General features: G+C 43.7%; 2 protein-coding genes across 2 annotated transcripts in view; one reads left to right on the plus strand and one right to left on the minus strand.

Annotated features, from left to right (window-relative positions):
• The window catches only part of DCAF8 (DDB1 and CUL4 associated factor 8), a 40,117-nt gene extending 19,775 nt beyond the window's left edge, over window positions 1-20,342 (plus strand). The window contains exons 8-14 of the mRNA XM_033924983.1: window positions 4,386-4,458; window positions 4,664-4,721; window positions 5,877-5,984; window positions 11,484-11,614; window positions 13,134-13,253; window positions 14,696-14,812; window positions 16,882-20,342. Of these exons, the coding sequence (XP_033780874.1) occupies window positions 4,386-4,458; window positions 4,664-4,721; window positions 5,877-5,984; window positions 11,484-11,614; window positions 13,134-13,253; window positions 14,696-14,812; window positions 16,882-16,998 (724 nt within the window). The 3' untranslated portion in view covers window positions 16,999-20,342. The remainder of the gene's footprint in view (window positions 1-4,385; window positions 4,459-4,663; window positions 4,722-5,876; window positions 5,985-11,483; window positions 11,615-13,133; window positions 13,254-14,695; window positions 14,813-16,881) is intronic.
• PEA15 (proliferation and apoptosis adaptor protein 15) overlaps window positions 14,728-21,015 on the minus strand; it is a 55,611-nt gene continuing 49,323 nt past the window's right edge. The window contains exon 5 of the mRNA XM_033924985.1: window positions 14,728-14,868. Within this exon, the coding sequence (XP_033780876.1) occupies window positions 14,804-14,868 (65 nt within the window). The 3' untranslated portion in view covers window positions 14,728-14,803. The remainder of the gene's footprint in view (window positions 14,869-21,015) is intronic.

The following is a 21,015-nucleotide window of genomic DNA, read 5'->3' on the forward strand; positions in this document are numbered from 1 at the left end:
GGGTCTTACAAATTGAAGCCTGTTGTCTGTTAAATTATCCTTCTAAATGTTTGATATTCGATCAGAATTTCAAGTATGTATTATTGAACTGTCTAGTTGGTTTCCTTTTTAAGTGCTAAGTCCTCTTTTTTTTTTTCTATTCATATAAATATAAAATTAAATTAAATTCAAAAAGTTGGTTAGTCTATAAGATACCACCTGCCTCTCAATTTTGTTGCAGCAGACTAATATGGCTACCCTTTTAAAGTTTATTTCGTTAGCATCCTTACCAGATCAGTCTAGAACCTGTGGGTTATGTCCGTTGACCCATGGATGGAGACAGGGAAACAAAGTAGTTCAGTGCTATTTGCCCCTTAAAGGCACCATGCAGCATTAGAATGCTCAGTATTTTTCTGTCTCCAGTGGATGATGATGGATGGACTGTGCAGCTCTTGAGCTGTTTGTCTGAGGTGCCTCCTGACCCAGTTGAAAACTGTCTCAATAGAACAGAGCTCCAAGAGAGAAAGAGAGAAGAAAAACTCAGAAGGCTCCCCCACCCCTTTTACTGCTACGGCTCTTGAAGGTCAATCTGTAAGGTACTGAAGGTGAGATATTCTTGCTATACTCCTGGAGGTAACTGGGATTCTTTCTGTAGAGCCTTGCTGGCGAGGTAACTCCCAGAGGCTGGCTAATTACAAGCAGTGCTTTGGGGTCCTTAAGGCTTTGGGATTTTTTGTCTTGTATGTATTTGCCAATTCCTTACAACAAGAAGGTTGACCCTGATCCCTCCACAAAAGGGGACGCAACCAGAAAACAAAAAGACTTGTGGAGAGTTGATGTCCAAAATGAAGGATTTATTGGAACGAATAGATAATCCACATAAAAATGGCTAAGGCCTGAATCATTGGAAACATATGGACACTATTGTCTTCCTCAGGGGTTCCTATAGGTCCTATAAGCAGCTATCGTTTTATTTAATCCACAAGCCTGCTTATAGCACCTATAGGAACCCCTGAGGAAGACAACAGTGTCGAAACATGGGCCGCGTTGGGTCCATATGTTTCCAGTGGATCAGGCCCTAGACATTTTTATGTTCCATTTGGCAATTCCTTGTCATCAGTAGCAGTTGACTCTAGAGACTACCAGCAGGTGGAGATATAGAGCATCAGACGGAGCTCTAATCGCACAGGATGTCTTATTCCTTGGTCAGCCAGTATTCTTTATCTCCAGCAGTCTGAAGAAGCCACCATTTGAACTTCTGGCATCTTCTCATCTGAAGTTCCTTACTTGGAAAGTGGTCTTCTTAATCTGTGTCACTTCTGCTTGTCGAGTAAGTGAACTTCAAGCACTTGTTTGCGACCCACTGTTTACAGATTTTCAACATCATAAGCTGGTTCTCAGAACTCATTCAAAATTCCTTCCCAAAGTAGTCACGGATTTTAACCTGAATCAATCTATTGTATTGCCAGTTTTCTTTCCAAAGCCTCATTCTCATCCTGGAGAAACAGTTCTTCATATATTGGACTGTAAGCGTGCCTTGGCGTACTATTTACAAAAGACTAAGCCACACAGGTCTTCACCTGACCTGTTCATCCCTTTTGATCCTAACCGATTAGGCCTGCCTCTAACCAAATTAACTATTTCCACATGATTAGCGGCCTGCATTTAATTCTACTATGCTCAAGCTGGGCTACAGCTCGAGGGACACACAGTCTGAGCAATGGCAGCATCAGTGGCCTTTTTACGTTCCACTCCCATTGAAGATATTTGCAAAGCAGCTACTTGGTCCTCAGAGCTAGAGGCACTAAACAGGATCGGTAAGAATCACGTGGGTCCACTGCAATCCGATTTTTGGCCGATTCTAAAAGAGCTATTGATGCACTAAAAATTTTGCATGCAAACGATTTGTGCGGAGTTTTGTCGTAATCCTTGACTTTCCCATCCAATTGATAGCTGTGAGACTGACTCTCACACATGTGCAGAACCAGCAGGGGAAGCCCCAAAGCAGTCTCCTGCCACTTAGCTGTTCGGGGCAAAAAAAAGCCCCCTTCCCAACTGATGATGGCCCTCCCCGACATACTGGCATCAGGGAGCGACTCTCCCTCCCCCCCACCGCACCACTGAAAATCAGCATGAGGGATACCCACTTCCCTCCTGCTATGCCAACAATCCCCCCCCCCAACGCAAGAGAAAATTGACAGGAGGGATGCCCACTTCCTCATGCCACTGGATACCCCACCGAGCACCCCTCCCCCCTGTACCTTTTTCAGAAGTTGGAAGCAGGAGGGAAGCACAATCCCTCCAGCTTCAAGGCCCACCCATCCAAAATGGCCTTCCCACCTCGGTGCATCATGTGATGCATGGGGAGGGGCCCAAGGCCCTGATTGGCTCAGTAGCCTAAGGCCCCTCCCAATGTTTGATAGGAAGAAAACCATGAGATAACAGCCCTGAACTCCAAGCGAGGACAGCGTATCGATGAGTATATGGTGATTTACTGTGTCAAAAGCTGTGGAGAGTTTCTGTAGAATGAAGAGGGCAGAAGCCCAATTGAAGTGGGTCAAGGATAGCTTGAGATGAAAGAAAGTCAAGATGACAACAGTGTACAGCACATTCAAGTAGCTCAGATAAGAAGGGGAGGAGGGAGACAAGACGATAGCTGGAAGGACAGGTAGGGTCTAGTGAGGGTTTTTTGAGGAGTAGTGTAATAATGGCATGTTTGAAGGCATCAGGCACAGTTGTGGTGGAGAGTGATATGGCAGATAGAAGGGATGACAATAGGAGAGAGTGGTAAGTAAATGGGTGGAGATGGAATTAGAGGAACAGATGGTGAGTTTGGATGAGGAAAGAAAATGTGCAGTTTCTTCCGGGAAGAGAAGGTGGCGAGGACCGAGGGGGGTTTGGGGAGGTGGCTCTGTTGAGAACGCAAGGTTAATTTTGTGAACCAGCCATAGTCTGGGGGGGGAGAGTGACAGAGGTGGGGTCCTTGAGTAAGGAGTTTGGTGAGGGTTGGAGCTGCAAGAGTCAGATAAGAATTTCAGGGTTTTCCCCTTTCTCTCTAGCATTAGAAACTTATTAAGCTCACAAAAACCCCTAGGACAGGTAAGCTGGAGGATTTAAAGTCCCACCCGATTTGGGAACTGCTTCTGGACTGATCTGGTGTGGATGCTAAAGAAGGAAAAATTGTCTGGCTTGATCATTTTATTTCCTTTAGTCCTATCAAACCAGTCCAGAAGCCCTCCCTAGTTGAACATTTCTCAATTTCGGTCCATTCTGCTTTATCGTCCTGTTTCTTGTCAGTTTACAGTTTGAAGTGCTTCTAACTTGGAATTCTTCTAACTTATCAGATTCTGAGGCAGCTCTTGATCCATTTGAAAAAACTATGTGTTAGAGCAACAGTGCCTTGTTACGAAGGTTATGGACGGATACAGCATTTGGCTGCAAGTCTGAATGGGAGCGCCATTGCTTGATCATTCAGTGTGTGGCAAATCACACAGAATTACTTTTTCTCTGTCTGTAAGTTCTAGACTGGTCTGGTAGGACTAAAGGAAGGATGATCGGGTAAGACATAATTTCTTCATGTGTTTACTGGGTAAAAGATTGCTGCACCCTGCCTTGACCTCCTTGGGGTTAGATAATTGTATCTCCAGTACAAGGTTGGGTTCTAAAGTCTCTTCCTTTCCACCTTTCTCTCCAGAGCTAGGATGGGCCAGATCAAGTCTAACCCTGAGTCAAGGTCAATCTAGATCAATGCTGCAGAAATCTTTTTTCTTCCCATAACTGTATCAAGCGAGGGCCATATATTACTGTCTACAGAAGTGACTGTTTGCATGTCAACTGTGGAGTTTGGGTGGGGGGGTCAATGGGGACTGTAAATGAATTTTGGGTTTTTTGTTTTTTTACGCTTTTTGATTCATGGGTTTTTTTTTCTAGCTTTTACAACATCATCTGGATGCTGTGCCACTTTCCCCCAAATCCTTATCTGTTTTGTGCAAGAAAAGAGGGGCATTATAGGTGGTTACCCAGCTATTCATCCTGGTGAAGGGGTATAGAGTAGTTTTTAAAATAATAAAAATGATATACATGACCAGTGGAAGTCAGTTTCTAGTATGCCTTACCTAACAACATGCTTTGGACTCATTTAATTGTCCAGATTAAAGCACACCCTGATCTGCTCTGCTTTGGATTTTTTCTGTGCTTTGTAGCTGACAGTTGCAGTGTGGACATGACATCACTGGGCCTCATCAGACAGCTTACACCAAAGCTTTTGCTTATTGACGGCCCAGGCTGTGTTGTTTGAGAGCTGTGTTTCTGACGCGTTTCCTTCCTGCTGAGTTTTTGTTCTGTGGTTTCACTCTTTTCCCAGGTATGTAATTATCTTTACCTGCTTTCTCTCTCTCGTTATAAAGGATTTACGATCAGCGGAAAATTGATGACAAAGAAAACAATGGCGTCCTTAAAAAGTTCTGTCCTCATCATCTGGTAAGCAGCACAGTGATGGGACCAAATGTGCTAAAGGGAGAAAAACTTAGTACATCTGGCCTATAATGAGGCTCTTTTTAGTAGAAACAGGCAAGATCTAGAGCTACTGATACAAAATTGCTCCTGACCATAGTGACTGTTAAATAGAATGTGATTTGTTTCTTTTCATTGCTGAGAGTACTGTGTGTGTGTTTCTTCCCATTAGGTAAACAGTGAGTCAAAGGCTAACATTACCTGTCTCGTGTACAGCTATGATGGAGCAGGTAAGGTGATGATTTTCTTTCTCTGCTAACTCGGGAGCCATTTGTCTTCCTGCTAGTAGACACTTGTCACTCCTCAGTGAAAGCGGAAAGACTTTCTTGCCTGCTCTAATTAGTTTTTGAATTTTCAGATCTAATTAGGGTAAAATATGATGTCTTGTCTTAGCTTGTCACTGTGAAGCTTGTTGAGCTAATATCAATTTGTACTTGTTAAAATCAAAGTCATGAACTGCTTTGCTGATCTCGCTTCTCTCCTGATACCCTTCCAAAACCCTGCATTTCTTTGCACTCCAGAGAGCTTGATGATAGATATAGGCCTTCATGTCAGCCTTATTTTCCATCTTTACCCTTCCAAGTCCTCATCGCAGAACCTTCTGTGCTAGTTTTGCTCTGCATCTCCCCTCACCACCTTCCATTGAAGGCAAGTCTTACACATATACTGTACAGGACTGTTTCTATGAAAAAGAGAAGTTGAAAGTAGACATTTAGATTGAAACCAAGTGAGTGATTCTGCTTATGGGCATTGGAAGTGTGGCATAGTTTCTTTGACTTTGCCACATATAAGGACATAGAAAGACCTTGATGTATGAACCATCCTCTTTAATATTCAGTATAGGGTTCTTTTATTTGTTTTATAATTCTTTGTTCATTTTCGTACGTTACAACAAGTGTATCAAATAAACTCATATAAAACTTAGAGATACACACTTGATTAACTCACATATTAGCATCAAATTTAACATTTCTTTAGAAAATTAGTATTCTATAATGTTAAAATATTATGTAAGAAATCTAAATTTATATAATTATTATTGAATATAATAATCCCCCATCCCTCCCTCCCTCCCAATTCAATAATACATAAAATCATCTTTATTGTGAATTCATTCAAATATTGATATATTATGTAATAATCAGAAATAAAATCCCACCCCTTTTCCCCTCTAATCAAATATCTTATCATGGGAAAAGTTAATCATTCATTACAAAAATCTGTTAACAGTCCCCAGACTTTCTTAAATTTACTCACATAACCTTTTTGCGTTGCAATGGTGAGTTCCATTTGTATATATGACATACAGAATTCCACCAGAAGTATAGGCTTCTTTTAGTGTCTTGATGTCATTGCTGTTCTGTCTCTCTTTTGTCCGCTGATAGAACTGTTAACTACTTACAACGATGAGGACATTTACCTCTTCAACTCTTCTCATAGCGACGGTGCAGAGTATATCAAGAGATACAAGGGGCACCGTAATAATGCAACAGGTAAGGGCAGCCTTTGAGCCGTGTGAGAGAACTGAAGAAAGTAGCTTGCACCTGCCGATCTCCATCACTGCCTCTTCTGCCCTTCCTGCATTTCCCTTTCTCACCTGCATTAGCTTACCTCCCCAGCTTGTTCTCTCATTTTCACCTAGCCCATGGTTGAAGCAGGATACACCATGTTAGACCAGAAACTCTGGCCTTCCCATTGGGAGAATTGGGCCACTCCCCTGGGAAAAGTTGAGTTATCTTAGACAGTGATGCCCACTTGTAACCCATTCACTAAAATAACCTTAGTTTGGGACCTCCCATCTCCATTTTTTTCATCCTTTTACTGTAGGTTATGTAGAAACTGGAATGTTGCTTTAACCAAGCACATTTCTAGATGATGCCTGTACAAAATAAAGCAGTTGAATAAAACATTAGACAGAAATATAGAGGGCTGTTCCATGCCAGCTAGTAGAATACAAGATCTTTCCATATTCTGGTCCTGTAAAATTTTTCAATCTCAGAAACAGAATAGGTGCCAGAGAACCAAAGGTGGTACCCAAAAGCATTGACTTCAGTTGTCCATTGCTGTGACTCCCTATGCTCTTATTCTGCTCATCTTCCAGACTCTTTCTCAACTTTGGACCTTAGAGTCTGCCTTCTGAGGTTGCAAGCTGAGATCTGCTAATTCTGGATTTTGCATTGTTTTTTTACTTCACCATGTGCCCTCGATCTGCTTCTCTCTCTCGCTCTCTGGTCAACTATTGACAATTGTAAGACAGAGAAGGGTCTGCATGATCTGTGTCTGACACATGGAGAGAGACAAAGAGGTGGCCAAATCTAGCATGGAAGAATGGAGTCTAATGCTGGACAGATTTGTATAGTTTGTGTCCCGCACATGGCGAGAGACAAAGAAGAGTGGCCAAATCCAGCATGGTCTATGTCCCACACGTGGCAAGGGACAGGTGAAGGTTTGACAACTCCCATGTGTTGATCATTTTGTCGGAGGGAGGGGAAGCTGTCTTGACTAGTCAGCAGTACGCCACGTATCAGCCTCATCATGGTTGGCTTCACAACCATCATGGATGATGGGCCTACATGGAGTGGTGGGTGAGGCTCTGGATGGACCGTGAGGGTTTTCCTGCGTTTTGTTACTGTGTGTCTCCCGTCAGCGTAGTTCCTGACATTGTCTGGAAGTCGGAGTAGGGTTACTTCCTTAAAAATGTCCAAGGACAAAGTGATTCAGTCTGTAAAAAGCTAAATGTACAAGATCTAGACGAGCATGATAATTTGGTGGTTCTAACCCTGCATTCCAACAAAATGTAGGAAAGCAAGAATGTTTGCCTTCAACAAAATATTTAAGTACATTTTGAACTAGCTGAATTGTCCACGAGCATTTTATTACCTCTGAGAAAGGTTTCAGTAATAGTTTGGGGGTTTTTTTTTGGGGGGGGGGCGGAAACTTTAGATCCTATTTACAGCTGGAACCACACAAAATGGAAAACTCCTACTGTCCATCTTTCCTGTTGGGAAGCATGGTCCCTCCAGCTCCGAGGCCTGTACGTGGAAAATGACGGGCCTTCCCCTCCCCGGTGCACCATGAACTGTCGGGTTTGCATGCATCAATCGCTCTGCCAGAGAAACGGCCAACAGGGATCCAGTCAGTATTACTAACTGACTTTAGTACTTAGAAATGGGGAAAATGTTTCTGATGTTACAGTGATCACTGCAAGGATACCCCGTTAAAACAAAAAATATTTGATAAAATTGGTGCACCCCCTGTGTGATATGTGTGTGTTCTGATTTTTGTATTTTTTTGAAAAAGTTTTGGTCTATTTGGCTTTTGGGTTTTTTGCAGTTTAATATTAAGACAGGTATAGAGATGGATCATTCAAAAGTAAAGGTCTAGACTGGATGGGCCATTTGGCCTTTATCTGCCATCATGTTTCTATGTGTTGTTGATTTAAAATGGTAGTTCCCAAATGTCCTGGAGGACACCCAGCTAGCTAGGTTTTCAGGATACCCAGTTTTTCTTGTCTCCTTACCCAGGCTCTCTGACCTTACCAAAAACTAAGAAATGAATTGTCTGGGCCAGAACAAAGGCAGCAAAGGTATTAGCAGATCTTGGGTGGCTTTCCATGTTGTTTGGGTGCCAGCTTTCTTATAGAACAGAGGCTAATGTTGAAGACAAAGGAAAAGAGGGAAGACCCATTGGGAGTAAAGGATTGAATTAATTACATATGAATGAGCAGATTTTGTGTGCGATCTATACAAAACTCTATACTTCAAAACCAGAATGAATACACATACACACACAGACTATATTTTAAAAAGTTATGACTGTCAATAAGAGAAAAAGCACGTACTGCATGTCTCTATCTTTTTTTTATTCATATGAATGCATTGGAGAGGGGACCAATGTACAGGGCTTGTCAGTTTCTAGTGTAGTGTATTGGTCAGAATCAGACTGTTGTCTTTGTAGGTAGAGACACCAAAAAAGGCAGAGATGGTGGTGATGTAGTTCATGAAGTTTCAGGTCACACCCTCTGAGGGGATCCAGAATTTCCTCCAGGACTCGTACTCACCTGGCCATGTACGTTGACCCCCACTAACACAATTATGGAGAATGGGAGTACCTGGTGAGGTTTTATTTTTTCTATAAGTGCTCCCCACTCATCTCTCTCCTCCTTCATACTCAACCCCACTTTCATTCTCTTTCTCGTGAGTCTTCCCCCTCCACTTAGTAGTCCTTACTGCCTTCTCACTTTCTTCTTCTCTCTTGCTATCGCTCAACCCTCTTTCTCCTCTTCCCTGTGAACAGAAGATGCATCCTTCCCCCCTGGATCCCATTTGGGATGCTGGCTTGGCTCCACCAGCTGGTTACTCCTCACAGAGGAGTGCTCAAAATTAATTTGTTAACTTCACATTCAAACGCTTGCCCTTCTAGAGAAGATCTGGGTGGTCTCAAAAACATATGTACTTATATATGTCTTGAGTATTGTGTATAATTCTATTCACCCCATTTCCAGAAAGAATGGAAAAGGTACAGAGAAAGGTGTAACAGGTAAATAGATACTGGATATCCAGTTAGACCAGTCCAGACAAGTGGGTTGTACCCCTTGACCAGCAGATGAAGGCAGAAAAAGAACATACACGTTTGGTGACATCACCAGTATAATAGCAGGTGCAGCCTGGAGCTAGTTTGCATCATCTCTGCATGTGGAGACCTGTTTGCACTGGTACAGCTTTTTTTATTATTATTTTCTTGTCCCAGCCTCTCTTCCACAGCTTCAGGCTATGGTTAGTGCTTTGCTGCTTAAGTGCCTTGGCTATATCTCTCCCCCATGGTTTGATCCACAGGCCATCCCCTGACTGAGTGAGAGTGCTTTTCACCCCTTTTTTTTTTTAACCTCAGGGCACTTAAAGGCCTTTAAAAGTGGAGGCTGGTCCCCTTCAGTTCCCCATCCACCTCTTCCCCCCCCCCCCACAGATCTCTACAAAAAAAAGTAGAAGAGTGAAAGTGATATTGCCAGACCCTCCATGTTCCCCTGAAGTGAGGACATAGCTGCCTTAGCCCTTTGGGGGTTTTCCCGCCTTTGGACGCTGCTAAGGGCAAGTGAGTCTTTCTGCCTTTTCACTGAAGCTCACTCACCCCACAGCTGCTGGCTCAGCGTGCCCCGATTATGGGGCTAGGCCTTCAGGGATGACTGAGCCTGATTCCGAGAGTTCCCAGGAGCTCTTTGTGGGCTGCACAGCATCTGGGGAGCAGATTCTGATGTTGGGGCAGTATACTATGGCCACAAAGATTTTCGTAGGAGAGGCAGCCATTTTGAATCCTGGCTACATGGCTCCTGGGGAGAGCAAGTAGTCCTGGGTCTTACCTTTTGGAGAGTGCAAGAGAGCTACCCTTGGGCCCCTTATGTACTGAACCCATTGGTGGGAGGGCCCAGCCTGAGAACTGGGACCCATCTAAATGGTGGCTATATATAAGGGGCTAAGTAGGGCTCTGACTGCTTGGAGGGGCCCCAAGGAGCTGTACCTCTTCAGATCATTGTTTTCTTCTTCTCAGCCTCAGGGTGTCTTGCCTGTCCTCCCTTCCCAACTTCCCTCCTCCCCCAAGCTTGCCCAGTGAGGACTTTGAAGATCTGCCATCCTTGTCCCCATTTGGATACTGCCTAGAAGAATGATGCCCTAGAGCCAGAGTCCCTACATGATTACACTACTTGAAGTCCAGCAGAAGAGAAGGAATCTCCTATGGTCTAGCTTTTTAGGCAGGAGAAACTATCCACCCTTATCAATCAGGTGTCGGAAGTGCTTCAATTGAACCGGGCACTCTCTCCCTCCCTGTGGAGACTAGGAGAGGGCATCCCATTCTTGCTAGTTACAGAAAACCCATTAGGACCTTCCTGCTCCATTGGGCCTTATTAAAAATGGTTCTGAAGGAGTGGGAGTCCACTAGATTGGTCCTTCATGTTTCCAAGCTGGTGGGCCATCTCTTCCAGGCCTTTGGTGACTGCTTTCTCTCCCTATAGTGGATTCGCTCATCATGCTGGTGATGAAGACAACCACTCTCCTAGTGGTACCACCTTTAAGGATCCCCACAACGAACAGATGGAGCTGCTTATCAAACAACTTTTCATGCTTCTATGGGTGATGATTCAGTTAGAGTCCAGGCCTATCTGGCTGATTTGCCCTACGGTTTGGCTTGTGTGTGTTCCCTTGTCATTTTGGCTATGGGGACTCACTACAAGCTTTGGCTTAAGAATTGGGTGGTGGATGGGCACTTAAGGACCACTTCAGCTGTATCTGGATGCATTGGATCTTTAGACTAGAAGTGACGGCACCTTTAGCAGGGCAGTGATGAGGGAGCCTTGTCTTGGGTACATCCCACTGGTGTGGACTGGTCTAGTTGGAAGATAAGGAAATTGAAAGGTAGTCTTACCTATTCATTTCCTTTCCTCGAGTCCTGCTAGACCAGTCCACCATCCCACCTGGAAGACTAAGACTTGGACGTCCCGACTTATGGTTTGGGGGCTTGCTATGCCTGAACTATTTCTTCCAGAGCTCTTCTATAGCTTTGCTTTGCTTAATGTTCTTTCAGTATGTTTTAAGCAGAGATTTCAGAGAACCTGTGGGTGTGATTTTTGTTTTGGGCTTTGATAGATGTTTGCTGACTAACTCCAAGCTGCACCTGCTGTTATACCAGTGATGTCACTGAAAATGTTGGGGGGCGGGGGGTTTCCATCTGCTGGTCAGGGGATTATAATCCATTGGTGTGAACTGGTCTAGCAGGACTCAAAAAAACAAACCTAAGAGGTAAGACTAAAATGTATCTTTTGGAAGGTTTCTTGAGGGAGAGAGCAGTAACAGAAGATCCAGGTTGTGTGGTGAGGGTCAAAAGCATTACAAGTTCTTTGATCTGCAGATTATTTTATTGAAATATATAACCTGAGGAAATTCTTCTTGTCATAAAATGCACTGAAGCAATTTGAGCTGTCCATCACCCTTCTTTTTCAGTCAAAGGTGTCAATTTCTACGGTCCACGGAGTGAATTTGTTGTCAGTGGCAGTGATTGTGGCCACATCTTCATGTGGGACAAAGCTTCCTGCCAGATTGTACAGTTCATGGAGGGCGATAAAGGGGGAGTGGTGAGTGTTTGGGGGGGCTGTATTTTTTGATTTGTTGATAAATACCAGCCTCTGCTTTGGACTTAGAGACCTGTGTGAGGTTCACAGCATGGTTGGAAACCAAAGGCCAGTCCCACATTTCACTCTGTGTTGTTGCAAATTTGGTGTCGTAGGCTGTGTGTTAGTGATGTTGCATTCATAGTAGATCCATCTTCTTCTAAACTAGTCTGGGTTGAAGCAAAGACATACTCTCTTAAAGCAGATAAAGATGATTCTGGTTTAATATGCACAAGAAATTCTCCCCCCCTCCCCCCCCCCCCGAAATTTATCTTTTATAAAATTATTGGTGACACTTTAGAGCAATTTGGCCCTGAGATCCATGGGGAAGTGGGATTTTTTCCCCCTCTTACAAATGCCTGATCACGTGATGTTAACTTTAGCAGGAAAGTTTTGCCTCGCACTCTAGCACAGGGGTGTCAAACTCAGGCCCGAAATTCGGCCCTCTGTTCCTTCCCTCCCTCCATCCCGGCTTCCCGGTCTCACATTAAAGCTGCCTGCAGAGGATCGCCGGACGGCTTTAGCGATCCTAGCAGGCTGCTGTCGGCCTCCGCAGCACGTTTCCTCTGCCGCAGTCCCATATGTCAGACGAGTCGTGGGACTGCAGTAGAGGAAATGTGCTGCGGAGGCCAACAGCAGCCTGCTAGGATCGCTAAAGCCGACCGGCGATCCTCTGCAGGCTGCTTTAATGTGAGACCGGGAAGCCGGGAGGGAAGGAACAGAGGGCTAAATCTCAGGCCAAAAGGAAAGATGCCAGACCTCCGGGGGAGGGAAGGGAAGAAGAAAGACGAAGCCCCTTTCAAGGAAGTTATCAGAAGCCAACCAGAGCCTGGAACCACAACATGACTTGAATAATGACCAGACAAGAAAAGGTAGAAAAAAAAATGTATTTTTTGTTTTGTGATTGAAATGTGTATCCTTCTTTGTGGATATTTTGGGGTCAATTCCTTTTGTTTTTTGAAATGTGTATCCTGCCAGAGCTGATGTTAGACAGCAAGTGTGAACTAGGACCTAAAAGAGAGGAAAAGTCTTTTTTATTTATTTTGCTTACATCACAGAGCCAGCGTGGGGTTGGAGAGGTTGTAACCCTAGACTTCTACTAAGACTAAGGGGCTAAATTGGTTAGCATACCTTAATCAAAGGACCCCTAAGTATCTTAATAAAAAATTTGGCCTATGACTTAGATTTTGGCCCCTTATGTCATTGAGTTTGACACAGAAATGTCTCGTCACAAGGAGCTGCAGTGGGAATCAAACTCAGAACCTCATGTTCCTGAGGCAATAGCTCTAACCACTAGGCCACTCCTCTGCTAGAATACTAGTTTAACATGGATCTTCCTGGCATCTAACTTTAGGCACCATTTATAGAATTTCCCTTATAATTTCCAGCACCATCAGTCGCTTACTTTTTCTCAAGGTGCAATTTTAGTGAGCATGTCCAGAACAAAAAATCTGACGTGAATGTTTCTGCATTCATCTTACAGGTGAACTGCCTGGAGCCGCACCCTCACCTGCCTGTTCTGGCGACCAGTGGGCTCGACCATGATGTAAAGATCTGGGCACCTACGGCAGAGATGCCAACGGAACTCTCAGGGTTGAAAGATGTGAGTTTACCTTCAACAGCCTAGATTACGATTGTATACTTGGCTCATCTGTAGATCACACCCGCTTACTTCTGGAGTCATAGTTGCTTGCTGCTTAGAACCACTGGGTGGTGAACAGTCTAGGGGGGCCGAATCCAGAGTAACCAGGATACCGAGTAAATGTGACCTTGAAGTCGCAAGGCAGCCCACATGTTTGCTTTAGTAAGTTGCATTTAACTGTATAGAAACTCATCCCAGAAGTTCCTGAAAAGAAGTTGTATGTGTGTGTGGGTGGACAAGAATTATTCACTGTACATGAGTAAACGCGCCCGTTCCAGATGGCACTCATCTCATCCAAGCTTGCAGAGCGTGTAGCATATGGTAGCAGTTGCTGCTCCTTGGAGTAATGTGCTACTGAGAAGCTATCAGCTCTGACCTCACATCTTTTAGCAAAGCATGATTCTGGGAGCCTGGCCATAGCCCCTTGTTCATTCCCTCAAATTAACACTTGTGTAAATGATGCGCCATCTTTGATTCTGTTCAACCTCAATATCACTTCTCTGTGTATCCGCATTAAATGAAGCAGGCATAACCCAGTATTCTTTGCCTGGTACCCCTTACAACATGACATGAAAAGAGCTGGTGCAAAGTCAGAGCAGCCTTGTATGTTTGCAATATGGCCTTGGGGCTCCCCAGTATCTGTGTGAATACACTTTCCCCTCCCGATGCGCTGTTTTAGGACTCGCAATTTTGATTATTAGCAATTTCCTAAAACCGGAATTACCCCACCTCCCTCCCGCTTCCCAGACCTCCTCGGATCTTACCTGGCGGTCTAGCGGTCTTTCAGGGCAGGAGCAAGCAATCTTCCTACACTCATCTAAAATGGTTGCCGTGTGTTCCCGTCATCGTCTCGAGACTCATGGCAGCCATTTTGGATGAGTGATCTGCACGGGGCAGGAGCGTAGGAAGATCGCTTGCTTCTGCCCCGAAAGACCGCTAGACTACCAGGTAAGGTCTGGGAAGGCGGGGGTGGGTCAGAGTCGGCCCAAAAGTTATTTGGTAATTTTCAACATTCGCGGGCCGGCTCTGCCCCTAACCCCCGCAAATATTGAGGGAGGAGTGTAAGGAAAATGGTTTATGGAATCGGAATACCAGCTTTTCCAGTGGCAAAACAGGTCTGATGGTTTAAAAAGCGAGGGCTGCCCATGAAATTCTAGCATTGTGCTATTTAGAGTTGATATTACTTAATTGCTCTACCAAACCAGACTTGGGTTTGATGTATTGGTGAGCCAGGTCATTGTTTGCTTCATGGCCGTATAATGATTTTCTTCTAGATAAAGGGAGTCTCTTGCCCAGCTGCTCTTCTGCCTATTGGCGGCTGGGGTGCCTTGCTTTCAGAAATGTCACAGAGCATAAAGAGAGTAAACGCTTTCCCTTTTGATTATTTTTTTTTTTTTTTTAAGGTGATTAAGAAAAACAAAAGGGAACGAGATGAGGATAGCCTCCAACACACTGATCTCTTTGACGGCCACATGCTTTGGTTCCTCATGCACCACCTGAGACAGAGGCGTTCACACAGGGTAGGTAAAGTGGCAGCTGCAGAATCTAGGTTGACTCTGTTGGGCGTTGAGAAGCACTAAAGGAATAAATAAAATGATGTGATCAGTGATTGTTGCAAAAGGGAATAGGAATGGGATGGTGGTCAACATTAGTAGTTTAAGCATGCAGTAAGTGGTGTGAAAATCGTCTCCTTCCTAACTCTGCGAGTTGCCCAGATATCATTTCTCCTCCCTGACATTATGGGCTCAGTCAAATGAGGGGGGGGGTTCTCCTCTGTCAAACCTTCTAGCCAAGATCCCCACTCAACAGGGGTGGGAAAAAGGAGGTTCTGGCCTAGTAAATCTGACAGAAACAAACAAAAGGTATAAAGACAATAGAGTTAAGATGTTTTTGTTTTTTAAAAAAAGGCATGGAACAGAAAAAAATGTGAGAACTGCCCTAATATAGTTACAGAATGCTAGGTTGGTTGTTATATACTTTGAAAAGATACCATCCACTGACCCAGTGGTTCCCAAACCTGTCCTGGGAGCTCCCCAGCCAGTCAGGTTTTCAGGGTGTCCACAATGAATATTCATTATGGATATCCTGCTCTGATTTGTTCTTATGAGATAGAAGGGCCTTTGCTTTGAAAGTCTCTTATGAATCTGACAAGCCACAGTGTAACACTTTTCATTATTAGGAACAAATATAGAGCTTTCTTAAAATCTGTTACTGATTTTTGCTTCCATCACCTCCTTAGAAAGGTCATTCTATGCACCCCTTCCCTTTCCACAGACTATTTGCTGGCAATACTTCTGAGCTTTCCGCTTCAGTCCTCGTGTCATGGCCTTTTGTAGAACTGGTTTTCCACTGTAAGTGGCTTGATGCCTTACTATATTGACTGATCTGATTGGCCATCTGCAAGTGGCTTGATGCCTTACTATATTGACTGATCTGATTGGCCATCTGACATTGTGGGACTTGAGCAACACTTGATGTATGTATTAAAATGAATAAAGATTTGAAAAAAAAAAAAATTTCAAACCTAGTACTTTACATTTTCAGCTACTAAACTACCCGGGATTTTCTTTGCTTATTTGTGCAAGTGCCTCAAGTGTGTGGGTGAAAAGTGCCTTTAACTTGACACTTGGTGATGGTTGTCAGTTTCCATAATCCTGTTAATGGTAAATTGCTTCTAAATGTTATGTATTTGTTGGGTGCATTTAACCATCTTGAGCAGTCTTGAGTTATAGTTTTTGTAAACGAAATTCAGGAGGTCCTCGAGAGTAGATGCAAAAAGCAGAGGGAATCTGAGTATAGCCCTTGGGGGCACAAGAGTAGCTTTTTGAAGCAGATCCATGCAGTGACCATCCTTAGTGATAATGGCAGCATGGTCTTCAGCTTGACCTCTTTGTCTACTGTGTCTCATACAGCTGATTTCCAAACACCTCTCTTCCTCCATCCCCAGCACCTCTCATGATGTGCCTGCCGTCTGCCTCCCAGTACCCCGTGGGCGGTTCTCATGTTTCAGCTCATGTAGCCTAAGTATTCCAGCATCCCACACAGGCCTTCTGTTACCCCTTTTTTGAGTCTAGGTCTTAACACTCGCTTCTTTTTCGGTGTAGTATTACTCAGCTTTCAGCTCTGTCAAGCTGCCATCTTTTTGACAGCAGGAGAATTAGAAAACGCTTACATAGAGAATCACCCTTGTGCACATGGTGAAGTACAGTTCAATCAGCTGCATAGTTCCAAAACTGAAATGTTTACTGCTTGCCAATATGGTGGTTTTGTTTTCCCACCCTCACCAACGTGTTCTTTTTAAAGCAGTATTTCAGAGTTAGAAAGTGTCCCAATTATCCCGAATCACATTTGGCTGGCAGAGTAAAAGCATTCTGTCACATGTAGAGCACCCAATTCACCGCTTACCAAAATTCCACCTTTAGCTTTAGTGTAACCAAACTTTAAATCTTTCTGGTACCAAAAAGTTTGTGTTTGCAAAGTGACTAAGAAGTGTCCAGTCTCGTAATCGGCTACATTCCTTCCCCACTTTGGAGCATCTGGTCCATGTTGTAACTGACTTATTTTTCTTTTCCCTCCCATCTCCCCACAGCGTCGAAGAGACCCCGGTGTAGGCGCTGCTGAAGCCGACTCGGATGACTCTCCCAGTTCCTCTGACAGCTCGGCCGATGAAGAAGGCCCAGACCGGGTACAGTGCATGCCTTCGTGAGACTGCCAAGGAAGCGCAAGCTACCACCTGAATTGCCCTCCACAGAGGGGAGAAGGAAGGAGACCAGTTTACTTATGGAAAAGACATTATCGCAGCTTTTTATCAAAATTGAGGGGGAAAAATATCCCATCATAAAAAAGGCCTGCTCTTCCTTATAACCTTTTCTTTTTCTTCTCTCCCACTTCTTGGATGATATTTGTTCAGCTAAATTGCACTTTCTTTCTTTTCGGCTTTAGAAAAGTGTGAAAACAGAACATGAAGAGCGAGAGGTGCATGTGTGTGCACAGAGAGTTATGGAGGAAGGGTAGGAAAGACTAGAAACCGACAACGTGTTAAGACTTTCTGCAACCGTTTCATCCCCTGGCATTTTGCTTTGAAGTGAGCGCTATTTTTGTAGGAGAGGAAATGTTTATTTTTTAGAGGTGGGGGACATTTGAATGCTGCTACCATTTGTATCCCCCTCCTCTCTAAAGCTTCATTCAAGGGTAGATTTTAAATGGTTTTGGGGTGATGTTCTTTCTTGGTCTGAGTTTGCATCCGATGGAAACATTTTTGGTCTTTCTTTTTCTTTCTTTGTTTACATTGGTTCCTTTGCTGAAACAATATCATTTGTTTTATTTTTTGTGTGGTTTTTGTTGTGTATTATTTGTTTTGCTTTTCCTTCTGGCTCCAGTTCTGTGTTCAGATCACTTTGTAGTGCTTTTCTTTAAAGTCTTCCCCTAGAAGCATCATGCCCCCTCCTCTCCACCCGCCTTTCAGAAGGGTGGAGAAACACTGTCTGTGCTTACCTGATCATAAAGGGAAGAAGACTTGTTTTTACATACCCACTTGCTGGCATCAAATGGGAGAGTCGAATAGTTACTGCTGAGTAATAAGAACCAATTTTCAGATGCCACTCCCCAGATTTTGCAGTCTATTTTCACTATTTTAACTAGCAAACCCTGCAGTTGCCACTCTGTGGATGTGCCCTAAGGGTTTTAATGTGTCAGAAGTAGCTTTTGATTGCTTTATAAGGGAGAACCTTTCTGCGTGGTCATCAAAATAATTCTGTCCAAAGTGAAAATCAGAGCTAGTTCCGAGTCACTTTATCCTGTGACCATTACTGTGGATTGTTTTCCCAAACTGTGACTCACGACCAGGTCGTCGTCGTTCTGTGCTGCTTGAGGGTCACATGCTTTCTGCAGCCGCAGAAAGGTTGGTGAGCCCTGCTCGCCTCAGCCAATTTTCAAGGATTAGATTTTTGGCTAGGAAAATGATTGCCATCGGTGGCTAAGTGTCCTCCATTTGGGAGTGTGCATTTTCTGTTGATTTTGGTGCTTTCTGTTTTGCTCTTTGAATTTGCAAGGATATTACGAGTATTTCATTTCCCCACGACAGCTGCTAGATTTCTTGAAATGCTTTATTCTCCCCCAAAAGCTGTTTTGGTATACTGTGTATTTCAGACATGCTGGTGGTAGGGATGATCCGAAGGTCTGTGAAAGTGCAAGTAGTGCTTCGCATGGTGGTATCGCATTGGCTCTTTCAGACGCTGTGTGCAGCGTCTTCTGTTGGACGCAGTGGAGAATTTCAGAGCTCTTTTGATGGCCTGCTGGTTGGCATTAAGCGCTGTGTAATTAGCAGCTCAGGCTGCTGAGCCCGCCACTCTGCTTGCGACACTGCCTAGTGGCCCGGCAGGAGAATGGCCTTGAAAAGAGTTCAATAATGAATGCAGAGTGTTCTTGCTGCTTATTGAGCTACTACATGAACAGGATGCTGAGTTTTCAAAATGGATAACATTTTCCATCATCCTTAAATAGCTCTGGTGGTTTTTTGGCAGCCCAGCAGCTTCCTGCTCCTCCTTTAGCTTTCTATCTCAATCAGAAGATATTGTGCATCTTCAGCTGAAGCAGCCCTCTAATTTGAGGTTTTGTTATCGTTCAGCTCCCCGGCTAAGTAGTAGAGACTGTGGCTCCCTCCAAAACCCAGCACAAGTACACAGGCCAGCCCGTAGCAGTCCTTATTTGGTGGCTGGGACCTGGGATTCCCTCCAGAGGCTGTAAGTGGGGAGGGTTCTGATTCTTGCCTTCATAGTCTCTCCCCCCTGTCCCAGATGGGATTCTCCTGCAGCATAACATATAAGTGCTGTGACTGAGCCGTCCTGTAATGTTTGTAAGACTTCTGGGTCATGAATGGATCAGACTGCGGCCGTAGAGAGACTGCTGTGGCATGGGAGCCTCAGGCTGAACTACAGTGGCTGTGACATAGCTTGGAAGAGATGCTAGATGTTTCTGTACAAAGGATGAGCACATGTAGAGTTGGGCTAAAGAATTTCCCAGATTTATGTATGAAAATTTGCACCTTAACCTACCACCATTGAGATCCTTCATTAAAAAAAAGAAAATGTTCTTTCAAACATGGAAGCCAATTGTAAAGAGCTTCATACCTCTTGAGGTTGCAGATGATTTCTTTCAGAAATGATCCCACTTCTTGGGCAGTAAATTGGGTACAAAAGACAAAACGCTAAACCAAAAATGTATTGCCTTTGATCTTTCTAAGGGCTTGGAAGGGAAATTTTGCTATTGCTGGTTCAGTTTTCTCTTTCAGTTTGTCTCTGTTCCTAGCAATGAGACCTCTAGGCAAGCTAATATTTGAGCAGATTAAGGATTTAAATAAGGGCAAATTATTTATGATTACAACCATGGGCAATGCACAATTAAAAACGTCCTTCTTGAAAAATGGCTTGTATTGGTCTCAGTTGCAGAGCCAAGCCCATTCTGAGTATGGTGTGTTACTTCCTTAGATAAATCTAAAATAAATGACATTTTTGAAGCAGCCACCTGAGCACCCATTAGCTAGAAGAGGCAGACCAGACCTTATTTTCACAATGTGATACATACTTTTGGGATTCCTGATGTTTTTCTTCTTCCCAGGATCCCTCCCCCATTCTCTAGTCTTCCTTTTTTTTCCCAGCACTAACCCCTTCCCAGCTTGAATCTAGTGGAGAAAATGTTGCTGAATTTTACATGGACTGTTTATTTTCACTTGCCTTTTATGTTTCCTTGGGCCCTTCAAAGACTGAAGAACATTCAGAAAAGAGAAGTGCTGCTGAAAAAAACCTTATCCTTTTAGGAAAGCATTTTTTTTTTCTTTTTCTTTTAAAGCCGTGAAATTGCTTTTCTAGCGGCTGTTTGCTTAGAAGCCTGATTATACAGATACACTTTTCATGTGTATGTATATATAATTTAAAATTATATGGTTTGGATGTTTATCAAGTTAAAATGCTGTTGAAAGGTTAAAAGTTGAAAATGATATATATATATTATATATATAAATAAATTCAATAAAAGAATGAAGTCTTAGAAGGGTCAAATCGTGGCCTACTGGTTTTGGTGAAGATGGTATTTCTAACTGCCTCCTGCAAAAGGGATAGGCATAGTATGAAAAGGCCTGTTCACTGGAATGACTCAGAAGGTAGCAAAGTTTGAATATTGTACTCCCTGCGAGGGCAGCTTCATTCCTAATTGCCACTGACTATGGATACAGAATACATTTATCTGCCTAGAGAAAGGGTAATGCAGTTGATGTACTGCTTTTGTCTGGCACTAACAAAGTGGCTTATTTGATGCGGTGGAATGGAGGAGTAGCTTAATGGTTAATGCACTGGGCTGAGAACCAGGATAATTCTCACTCCAGTTCCTGGACCCTAGGCAAGGCACCTTAACCCTTAGTTGTCCTAGGTACAAAAAGCTTAGATTGTGAACCCACTAGGGACAGAGAAAGTATCTGTATATATCATAGAAACATGACACCAGATGAAGGCCAAATGGCCCATCCGCAGCATCCACTATCTCCTCCTCTCTCTAAGAGATCTCACATGCCTGTCCAATGATATCTTGAATTGTCTTTGTCTCCACCGTCTGTACCAGGAAAACTCCAGATAAGAAGGCATAGGATGAACTTAAGAGGTGATAGACTCAGGAGTAATCTAAGGAAATTCTTTTTATAGAGAGAGTGGTAAATGTGTGAAACAGTCTCCTT

This window comes from Geotrypetes seraphini, chromosome 16 (assembly GCF_902459505.1).
Source record: "Geotrypetes seraphini chromosome 16, aGeoSer1.1, whole genome shotgun sequence".
Taxonomy (NCBI): Eukaryota; Metazoa; Chordata; class Amphibia; order Gymnophiona; family Dermophiidae; genus Geotrypetes; species Geotrypetes seraphini.